This window comes from Notolepis coatsorum, assembly GCF_963971535.1.
Source record: "Notolepis coatsorum genome assembly, chromosome: 9".
Taxonomy (NCBI): Eukaryota; Metazoa; Chordata; class Actinopteri; order Aulopiformes; family Paralepididae; genus Notolepis; species Notolepis coatsorum.
The window spans coordinates 65,979,426-65,991,414 of NC_140173.1; the positions used below are offsets into that span (position 1 = coordinate 65,979,426).

At 44.5% G+C, this 11,989-nt stretch overlaps 1 protein-coding gene across 1 annotated transcript in view; it reads left to right on the forward strand.

The window, feature by feature from the left end:
- Positions 1–11,459, forward strand: part of syndig1 (synapse differentiation inducing 1) — a gene marked incomplete at its 5' end in the record, with an annotated part of 172,941 nt that extends 161,482 nt beyond the window's left edge. The window contains one exon of the mRNA XM_084321895.1: positions 11,250–11,459. Within this exon, the coding sequence (XP_084178021.1) occupies positions 11,250–11,408 (159 nt within the window). The 3' untranslated portion in view covers positions 11,409–11,459. The remainder of the gene's footprint in view (positions 1–11,249) is intronic.
- Positions 11,460–11,989: the final 530 nt, after the last annotated feature.

Genomic DNA, 11,989 nt, shown 5'->3' on the forward strand with positions numbered 1-11,989 from the left:
GGTTAGTCTTGAAACATGTTAGTATCACTATGTCCTCAGGGGTTAGTCTTGAAACATGTTAGTATCACTATGTCCTCAGGGGTTAGTCTTGAAACATGTTAGTATCACTATGTCCTCAGGGGTTAGTCTTGAAACATGTTAGTATCACTATGTCCTCAGGGGTTAGTCTTGAAACATGTTAGTATCACTATGTCCTCAGGGGTTAGTCTTGAAACATGTTAGTATCACTATGTCCTCAGGGGTTAGTCTTGAAACATGTTAGTATCACTATGTCCTCAGGGGTTAGTCTTGAAACATGTTAGTATCACTATGTCCTCAGGGGTTAGTCTTGAAACATGTTAGTATCACTATGTCCTCAGGGGTTAGTCTTAATTATAATATAGTTTACTTTATATGTTGACGAACTCATCACAGCCAGTGATGGAGTAGAAAAATAAAAGGATGAATCGATGATTACAGAATATACAATATTTAGAAAATTATACTATATATTTTTATGTAATTTGTTTTACATTTTAGAGTATTACTTTGTTTTATTTCCTCAAATACACTATTATATGTAAACCTATACACAGTGAATTCCAACCATAAAGTTTCACTGGTATAGGAGCTTAAATTTTTTTAATAAATTGAGTTATGGTGGTTTTAACCTAAACCACATCCCCTTCATAGCAAAGTAATGGTAAATGGTAAATGGCTGCTTTTTTATATAGCGCTTTTATCCAAAGCGCTTTACAATTTGTTACTCACATTTTACCCATTCACTCACACATTCACACACCGACGGCGGAGGCAACCATGCAAGGTGCCAACCTGCTCATCGGGAGCAATTAGGGGTTAAGTGTCTTGCTCAAGGACACATCGACACGCTGCCCGGGAGGTATTGAGCCTCTTGACACACTGTTCTCTGTATCTCCTCGGTCCACCTTCCACTGAACCTTCCACGGACCACTCGGAGCCACTGGGGTGTAATCACAATTAGCCCCGACCTTGTGATGAACGTGGCTAGGGATCTCCAGAGGAATCGAAGGCTTAATTCAAATGGCCTGTAATTAACACAGTTAGAGAGGGTCCTTCTGATGACCGTCCCCTCGTGGTCCAGAGAGATGAAAGCAACCGGGGTCAGTCTGCTAACGATAATAACTCCCTAATGTCTTTGCATAACAGCCCCCTGTGCCCTGCTAGAAGACAAAGAGGGGCAGCCAGCAAGAGAGGTCACGCAGGACGTGCTATAGCCTGAGGGGGGAGGATGGGGGTAATAATAATAATAATAATAATAATAATAATAATAATAATAATAATAATAATAATAATAATAATAATAATAATAATAATAATAATAATAATAATAATTAATAATAATAATAATAATAATAATAATAATAATAATAAACTTTATTTGTATGTATAGCACCTTTCATACACAAACTGCAGCTCAAAGTGATTCACAACAGAGAAAAGACAGGCATAAAATAAGCACATGAAGTGCAGACATATAAAATCACAGTTTTTCACATTAGGATCTAACATCCCAACAGGCCACCTTGTTTATGGTTTGATTCAGTTTTAAATAGACAATAATAAAAAGAGTAAGATAGAATAGACAGAGTAAAATAGTGTACATAAACTGCAGACATATAAAATAAAAAATACAGTGCAATAAAATAGTTCTGGATTACTGTTTTAACAGTTTAAAGTCGTCTTTACCTTCTCTGTTTGGTATCCACAGTTTAAAACTTCTGTTTGATACCCACTTTGACCTTTCAAACCTCCCACTCAGGGCAAACCTTCCTCTCAGGGCGCAGTTCCCTCTCTCGGGGCGCAGTTCTAGTCAAGTCAAGTCAAGTCATTTATTTATAAAGCACGTTTAAAAACTCAAGACTAGCCAACCAAAGTGCTGTACAGTCAAAGCATACAAATTCATAAAAATACAAAAAGGCACAGCAGGACAAGACAGTACAATCAGAGAATAAGACAACAGTAAGCCAACATACGGATAGAGTAGCACAAAGTACAATATAGCACATAGGGGATAGAAGAACACAAGAACAGATACAAGGGGGAAGGGGCAAGATAAAATTGCATGGGAGTGTGTGAGTTAGGGTGTGGGAAAATCAGGGTTTATTGAAGGCTAGTGTTGGATTCTGATCAATCAGCCAATATCACGTCTCCGTCTGTTTGGCTTGTGTTATCATCTCTCCATCCACTGACCGTCTGCGTTGTGTTTTAACTCTCCGATGTCTTCACCCTGGCTGGTACAATCCTATCATTCCCCATTAGTGCAATCCGCAGCATAAGTGTTCACCACCTCCGTAAGAATTCGACACTTGACAGCGTACTACCTTACAAGGAAAAGCGTTGTTTATTTTCATAAACAGAAGCCTCAGCTCAGATAACATATTGTATTTTCATTGCTATCATCTCTGCTGTTATTCAGTCCAATGGTGGCTCAGGCCTTGTTAGCCAAAACCCTCCTCGTGTTAGCCGAAGCTAATGATGATGTGGCATCCTTCCCCCCCCCCCCCCCTCTCTCTGTGATGAGAGGAGGGGGTCTCTGAAAGTCTCTGATGGTGTCTCCTCTCCCGTGGGATTCGTTTCTTTGGTCTGCTCTTACCCGGAACCACTGTTCGATTTATATGATCTTCGTCATAGCAACGACGGCCCGCCCCTCTTCTGGTTGTCATGTGCCGCTGCCATGACAACAGCTTTAACCTTTAAACACATTAAAACGCTGTTTCTAATGATGTCGAACCTCTCCCTCGCTCTGCCTGTGCCATTCGTATCAGCTTGTTGATGTTATGTTATCAAAATGTAAACACCCTGCTCGGTCAGTGTGCTGCTCACACTGACTCCTGCTCGCTCTGAACCACCTCTTCCACCACCCTCTGCTAAGCCATGCACATTTCGACCTCTCTGACCTGGCACCGTTAGATGCTATCATCTCCCCCCAATCTATACATCACATACATTGAAAAACACCCAATTTCTCTCATTCCCCCCTTTGATTCTTAATCAACCTTCAGAATCAACAGACTACTTGGTTTTTCAATTAATTATACACAAAAAATAGACTCATAACAATTAGGGCCCCTTTGTCTGCTCCCAACAATTCTATCCTGTTGCCTTATTGTTTTACATTACACGCATCACACCTAAACCAGCAAGGATAAACAACGGTTAGGGAGGAGAGAGAGAGAGAGAGAGATAGAGAGAGACACAGATTTGCAACTTTTCAGACAACACACCTAAACCCTTTGGCCCCCCTTACTCAGGTACACCCCACGTCAAATCAGAGCGCTCCCTTCCCTTTTACAGTACACCCCCCATCTTGGGCCGGTCCCGTCTTCTAGGGCAAGGGCCCCTTCAGAGACGGCTTCTTTCCTGGTCCCCGTTCCAGGGTGCGGTCCCCTAGGCAAAAATGTCTCCTCTGGTCTGCTACGGCCTCAGTGCTCTGGCTGTCCTCTCCACATCTGCTCTCCCACCACCGCCGTCTCCTCCCTCTAGTCGTAAATGATCTGTGTACCAGGCTGTGGTGCCTGGCCCCTGCTGCCTCCTCCTCCCGCCTGTCTCCTGGTCGAGGGTCGTCTCCACCGCTGTCGGTCATCTCCAGACTCAGAAAGCAGAAACACAACACCAGCAGTTTTCTGTACACTCGACCCTTGTGTTTTCTATTAGTCTACGACCTTCTCCACACCCATATCTGTCCCTGTTTTTTGTCTTCCGTCGTGACACCAGCAGCTTCCGATACCCACTCCGTGCAACTCTATCTTCGTCCCAGGTTGGCCCCCGGCGCGCGCCAGATCTTCTGGTGACTGTGTACTCTGAAAACTCAAGCCTTACCTATCGAGTATGAGAAGGCGCCCCTGGGAATCAAACTCCCTCTTTATTTCATAATTAACCTATTTAATTAACACCTCATCTCTCTGTGGAGTTCCTTATTTAATCCTGTATAATTGAACTCTATTTAATTACCCTGTATATCAATATTATCATTATAAATAACATACAACAGAGCATCGTCGCTCTCAACAACCACAGAGCTGTCCGTCGCTCTCTCCTAAACGGGGCAGTTTCGTCGCCCTGGAGCTGTCCGTTGCTCTACCCTACACGGGGCAGTTTCGTCGCCCTGGAGCTGTCTGTTTCTCTACCCTACACGGGGCAGTTCCGTCGCCCTGGAGCTGTGCGTCGCTCTATTCTAAACACGGAGCAGTCCGTTGCTCTGGAGCGGTCCGTTGCTCTATTCTAAACACGGAGCAGTCCGTTGCTCTGGAGCGGTCCGTTGCTCTATCCTAACACTTTGAGTTCCTTTACAAAGTTCTCACATACACCACCGTGTATACACACAAGCAGTTGGTATTTTGAAAAAATGTAACTCTTTAATTAGATTAAACTCTCCTAACTGGAAACACTAGTATTACTATAATAATAGCACCCTTTTGTACTCAATCTGGAGTCACTCCCCCACCCCGCCACTAGATGGTAGTAGAGACCTATCTCTAAATATTCCCCTATGGGTAATGGAAACTTCCCAGCACTACCCCCCCTCCGCCACTAGGTGGCGACCTACTCATCCTCTATTTGCCTGTATTATCCCACTGCCCCCCCTAGATGGCGGCCAAACTCAGTCTAGAGTATTTTATCTGACGTGTCACTCTCTGGTTCTTATCTGTTGGCCTCCTCGTGGCTCTGTGCGGCCATATTGTCTCTGTGCCTAACTGCCGACCTTCAGAGCACTGGCTCTGTATTACCGTGGAGACACAAAACTGAATTTTTTATCCCTTCACTGTCCCTTTAATGCCTCAAACACTCTCTTTTCTACCTATTAGGGGACGCTATCTCAGACTAATACTCTTGCCTGATCGGACATAATACACACTGGTAAATCTCCTTTCGGCTTATCCCCTGTCATGACAACACTCCCGCCATAACAATTTTTCCGTCTGGTTCAGCATCCCCCCCCTCTCCTCATCTCGCATTTACACTCCTTCTGCCCCGGCCCCGTTTGTTTTTCATTCTCTGTAGATAAAAACCCCTCTCGGCTTTCAAAACAAACACTCATCACAACATCTCTGCCTGTCCCAAAACACACTTCTCAGTTTGTCTTCCTCATATTATTACAGCTGGCTTCTCTCTGTGTCAAACGAATTATGTTTACGGATTCACTATTTGTTCGTTTTTATTGGCTTGCGAGGTTAGATAAGGCTAAGACCCCTAGCGTGAGACACACTCACGTTTTTTCCTCAACGTTGTCTGGCGTCCATGGTTCCGCTCGGCTCGGTTGCTGTGCCCCCTCATGGCCTCTGTCATGGCCTTGGCACTCCCCGTCTCCAGCCCCATTGTCTTTAACCACTGTTGGCATCGTCGTCTAAACCTAATCTAATCTCGATCTGCAATCCGGGTCCACACGGCAACAACTGTTAGATTCTGATCAATCAGCCAGTATCACGTCTCCGTCTGTTTGGCTTGTGTTATCGTCTCTCCATCCACTGACCGTCTGCGTTGTGTTTTAACTCTCCGATGTCTTCACCCTGGCTGGTACAATCCTATCATTCCCCGTTAGTGCAATTCGCAGCATAAGTGTTCACCACCTCCGTAAGAATTCGACACTTGACAGCGTACTACCTTACAAGGAAAAGCGTTGTTTATTTTCATAAACAGAAGCCTCAGCTCAGATGTTAACATATTGTATTTTCATTGCTATCGTCTCTGCTGTTATTCAGTCCAATGGTGGCTCAGGCCTTGTTAGCCAAAACCCTCCTCGTGTTAGCCGAAGCTAATGATGATGTGACATCCTTCCCCCCCCCCCCTCTCTGTGATGAGAGGAGGGGGTCTCTGAAAGTCTCTGATGGTGTCTCCTCTCCCGTGGGATTCGTTTCTTTGGTCTGCCCTTACCCGGAACCACTGTTCGATTTATATGATCTTCGTCATAGCAACGACGGCCCGCCCCTCTTCTGGTTGTCATGTGCCGCTGCCATGACAACAGCTTTAACCTTTAAACACATTAAAACGCAGTTTCTAATGATGTCGAACCTCTCCCTCGCTCTGCCTGTGCCGTTCGTATCAGCTTGTTGATGTTATGTTATCAAAATGTAAACACCCTGCTCGGTCAGTGTGCTGCTCACACTGACTCCTGCTTGCTCTGAACCACCTCTTCCACCACCCTCTGCTAAGCCATGCACATTTCGAGCTCTCTGACCTGGCACCGTTAGATGCTATCATCTCCCCCCAATCTATACATCACATACATTGAAAAACACTAGGGAGTAAAATAGCTTTTAGTCGGGACTTAAATGTCTCCAGCGAGGAGGCAGTTCTGATCTCCAGGGGTAGCTGGTTCCACCACAGCTTGGGGGCCACAGCCTTAATAGAGCGATCGCCTCCCTTTTTGAGTCTGGTGCGGGGGGGGGGGGGGGGGGGGGGGACCAGCCAAGACCGCCGATCACGTGATTTTCCGAAGATCGGGATCGACAAAAAAAATTATAATAATCGGGATAATTTATTTTATTAAACATTTTTTATAAAAAAAATTTATTCAACAAACATGACCATGTTCATGTCTTAAACTCATACTGAGGCCTTAGTTTTGGTTTTAAATTGCATATCATCATTCATTTATTTATTGTCACACAGAGCAGAAGAATTTTGCCAAAACAAACCAATAGTATCCAGCTGCAGAACGGCAGACCAGCCACACTCTCAGACCCAAACGCATTTCCTTTGATTTAATTATACATCAAATGATTTATGTCAAGGATTGCAATGCCTCGCTTGAATGAAGTTAACTTTTCACCTGGATAACGTCAACATTCAAGGTGAATGTAATGTGAGAAATAAAAAAAAAATTAAAAAATTAAAATAAAAAAAAACATTTACGTTTTTTATTTTAATTTTTTTTATCGGATCGGAAAAGATCGGTATCGGTAGATACTCAAAATCACATGATCGGGATCGGATCGGGAGCAAAAAAATTTGATCGGGACATCCCTAGTACCTAAGTAAATGGAATATTGCTCCACTTATTGCTCCACTTCTTCTACAGAACATGGTAAGACATGCTAGGTCCTGTGATAGTGCAATATACTGTTAGCTACGGATGAGGCACTGGGTCTTTATGTACACTGCTATACAATGCTATATTATACAATCTCAAGTTATACTATACTATTTTTAAAGTGACCTTTCCTTTTGTAAAGTGACCATAAGTGTGAGCGTGTGCAGCATGAGTGTGTGTGTGTGCTCATGTTAAAGTGGCTGCTAGTGTGTGAGCGTGTACAGTGTGTGTGTTGTGTGTGTGCTCATGTGTGCTTGTGTGTGGAGAGTTCAGTGTTCAAGGCTCTGATGGCCTGGGGGAAGAAGCTGAGCCGAAGTCTCTCTGTCCTAGTTGCTGGTGTTCGCAGGCGTTTGCCTGACCGCAGCAGCTTGAACAAGCTGTTGTTGGGGTGGTGAGGGTCTTTCATTATTCTGCAGGCAATGGATTTGCACCTCTTGTTATATAGGACCTGCAGGGGTGGTAGTGCAATACCCGTACCACTCACTGTAGGGCCTTCTTGTCCTGTGCCATGCTGTTTCCATACCAGGCAGTGATGTTTCCAGTCAAGATGCTCTCTACAGCTTCGGAGTATCTTCCCCGATACTCTGAACTTCCTTAACTGTCTCAGGTGGTAGAGGCGCTGCTTCGCCTTTTTTACGACTGAGTCTATGTGTGTTGTCCATGTCAGATCCTCTGAGATGTGGACCCCCAGGTACTTGAAGCTGCTCACCCTGTCCACGGTAGCCCCGTTTATCCTCAGTGGTGTGTGTGTCCCCTGCTGTTTTCTCCTAAAATCCACGATCAGCTCCTTGGTTTTACCAATGTTCAGGAGCAGGCTGTTGTCCTGGCACCAGCGTTCCAGTACCTCAACCTCCTCCCGGTAGGCCTTCTCGTCGTTGTCCGAGATCACCGCAAACTTCACTATGGAGTTGGAGCTGAACTTGGCCACACAGTCATTTGTGTATAGTGAATACAGCAGGGGGCTCAGGACACAGCCCCGGGGGGACCCGATGCTCAGAGTGAATGGTGTTGGAGGTCTGACCCCCCACCCTGACCGCCTGGGGCCTTTCACTCAGAAAGTCCAGTATCCAGGCGCTCAGAGCGGAGCTCAGACCCAGCTCGATCAGCTTGTCCACCAGTCTGGTGGGGACTATGTGGGGACCCTTCTGGCGGTCTAGGTGAGAGAGGGTGCTGTGCAGTACTTGGGAGACCGCATCATCAGTGGACCTGTTTGGCCTGTATGCAAATTGCATCGGGTCCATATCACTGGGGAGGGAGGCACAAATGTGATCCTTAACCAGCCTCTCAAAACATTTCATGACCATAGAGGTGAGTGCCACCGGTCTGTAGTCATTAAGACCTGTTGGGGAGGATTTCTTTGGTACCGGTATTATAGTGGACACCTTGAAACAGGCAGGGACCACGGACTCAGCCAGGGATAGATTAAATATGGTGGTGAACACTGGGGCTAGCTGGTTAGCACAGGACTTAAGTATACGTCCTGTTATCCCATCTGAGCCAGCTGCTCTTTCTGGTGTTCACCCGCATAAATGCTCTTCTCACACTGTGTTCCGTCAATGAGAGAGTGCCCCCCCCCCCCCCCGCGCGGATGCCCTCCCCCCTCCACGACGGCCGGCACGTGAGCTAGCGTCACTACTGTTTGCACCAAACCGTGCGTAAAAGGAGTTGAGCTGGTCCGCGAGAGAGGCGTCGGCACTCCCCATTGAGGGGGCGCTGACTTTGTAGTCAGTTATCGTCCGTAGTCCTCGCCCTAAACCGCTTGTGTCATTCTGGGCCATTTGTGCCTCCATCTTGTCAGCGTATGTCCTCTTAGCAAGTTTTACAGCCTTTCGCAGAGTATCGACTGTAGCCTTATACTCCTCCATGTTTCCTGACGCTCTGCCCAGGTTATAAGCAGTGGTGCACGTTTTCAGAGCCGCTCGGATAGTACTGTCAACCCATGGTTTCTGGTTCGGGAAGACCCAAACCTTTTTCGTGGGGACAATGCTATCCGCTAGTGTTGCTATAAAGCTAACAACAATCCAGAGAGCATTATGTGTTCACTATGTAAAATAAATCTATTTTTACATCCAGAGCGCATCTATATAATGTGTTATATAGATAAAGCAGCATAATATTATGTGTTCACTATGTAAATAAATCAATTTTACATCCAGAGAGCATTATGTGTTCACTGTGTAAAATAAATAAATGTTTACATCCAGAGCGCATCCATATATGTGTTCACTATGTAAATAAATCTATTTTACATCCAGAGAGCATTATGTGTTCACTATGTAAAATAAATAAATTTTTACATCCAGAGAGAATCTATAATAATTATAATATGTTCACTATGTAAATAAATCTATGTTTACATCCAAAGAGCATCTATATATAATAATTAAGGCTGTCAAAGTTAACGCGATATTAACGCGTTATCGCCCGATTCTATTAACGGCACTATTTTTTTTAACTCATGATTAACTTTCATTTTTTAATTTTTACATTTTTTTTACATCACTCAGGTGTATTATTGATGCTCTCATTGATACTATGTTTGTTTCTGAAGTGTGTGTGTGTGTGTGTGTGAGATATATAGAGAGAGAGGGGGGTGAGAGAGATGAGGAAGGGGCAAGAGAGAAAGAGAGCTGGGAGAGTGTGTGTGTGAGAGAGGGGGGGTGTGTGATTACTCAGCCCTTGTGTGTGTGAATGTAACAAGTTCCTAAGGTTTTCTTTCCCCTATTATTTCATGCACACTTTATTCATTGTTTTAAATTATTCTTTTCTTTTAAGTTATTTTGTGCATCACTCTGTTTTGAATTTGATGCAAATTTGCAATGCATTAGGGTCATCCTTTTGTGTTAAATGGCTGCATAAAGCAAGCATTTGTTGACTCGCATGTTGATAAGAGTATTAAAACTTGGAACCTGAAAAAGATCTGTTTAAGGTAGAGAAAAAAAAATCGATTAATTTGCGATTAATCGTGAGTTATCTATGGACAATCATGCGATTAATCGGGTTAAATATTTTAATCCAGCACTATTACATTTATTTTATATAGCGCCTTACCTTATCTCAAAGCACTTTACAGACATTGAATTACAGTACATGGACAAACACAGTACACGGACTTTCACAATGACAACATGGTGGGGATACTACAGAGAAAGGGAGACAGCTTAGAGACAAGACAAAGAGAGAAAAATAATAATATTTTTTTTTTTATAATAATCCGAATATATAGGTGTGTACAGATGTGAAAATGTAAGTGATACAGGGGTTGGAGGGTCAGGAGTGATGGTATGCAAGGTTCACTATGTAAATATATTTTTACATCCAGAGAGCATCTATATAAATGTGTTCACTATGTAAATAAATAAATGTTTACATCCAGAGAGCATCTATGTGTTCACTATGTAAATAAATCTATTTTTACATCCAGAGAGCATCTATATATGTGTTCACTATGTAAATAAATACATGTTTACATCCAGAGAGCATCTATATATGTGTTCACTATGTAAATAAATACATGTTTACATCCAGAGAGCATCTATATAATTTTGTTCACTATGTAAATGTGTGTCTTTTGTCAGTGTGCAGCCTTTTTTTTTGGATTACATTGGACATGCATTGGATTACATGGTAATGCTGGCCTCTTGCGCCAGGCTCAAGCCTTGAGTCAACAGTATCCATGATGGATATCGTAGGTGATTAATTTCAGACTGGCTTACAGTACTGTAGTTGTATTGACGGATTGGATAGGATTCATCATCTGTGGCTCGTCATGTTCTGTGGCTGCCATTGATTTCCTAACACACATACACCCCCTGGGCAGATAAATCACAAATAAATCTATTTTGAAATTGTTTAAACAAAATGGTTACAGAAAAAGACACGTTGATTGGATTGCGTGGGGTGGGTGTTCTTCCGCTGGCCAAGGGGGGAGGGGGGTCTTGTTGATGTTGTTTAGTACATATTAAAGTAGATCAAGTATGATTAGTGTGGGTAGCCAGGCTAATGTTTGGCCAGGCAAGGTTACTCCAGTACACCCACCACCATTTACAGTACATCTGGAAATGAGCCAAATGACTGTAGAATTTCCTGCAATTAATTTAATATCTCTGTCTCCTCTCTCTTCATCTCATCATTCCCTTTCCCCCTCCCTCTCCTCCTCCTCCCCCTCCCTCTCCTCCTTCTCCTCCTCTCCTCACAGACCAACAAGGCGGTGTCTAAGGGAGATTTCCACCTGGCCAGTTCCAGCTCTAGACGTGCTCTCTTCCTGGCCGTGCTATCAATCACCATCGGAACTGGCATCTACGTGGGCGTGGCCGTCGCGCTTATTGCATACCTCTCCAAAAACCACCATTTGTAGCCTTGTCTTTGCCCCATCCCCCTGTCACACACACACACACCCACACACACTCTGTGGAATGATTTAAACCCATGGCTCAGATATACTGTATCTGCCTCAGAGAAACGTTGGAGCAAATTAATTAATTATTTTAGTGCGGTGCAGAGCAGCAAGCAGCAGGAAGCCACCCCTTCATGTATTGAGCCGCAGCAGGAAGCCACCCCTTCATGCGGTGAGCCGCAGCAGGAAGCCACCCCTTCATGTGTTGAGCCACAGATACACAGCAGGGTGCCCTGCTTCCCTACGCTACGCTGCCTCCAGGGGGCGCTGCTACGGCCATGTGCTGACCTGACTTAAGATGCTCTGTAGACACGGCACCGTAGGAAAACGGCAGAGGGCCTGACTCAAACTCAGCGGCCCTGTCAGCCGTCTGGTTAAACGAGCTGTGTTTAAACGCGGGGGGGGGGGGGGGGGGGGGGTGCAGGTGTGTTTACTTAGCTCGCCCCCCGTGGGCTGGACTACAAGCCTGCCACCGTCTTCAGATGGAGCCGGGTTGTATTTATTGGATGTATGCTTTCCGGCGAACCGTGGGAAAACGTCGG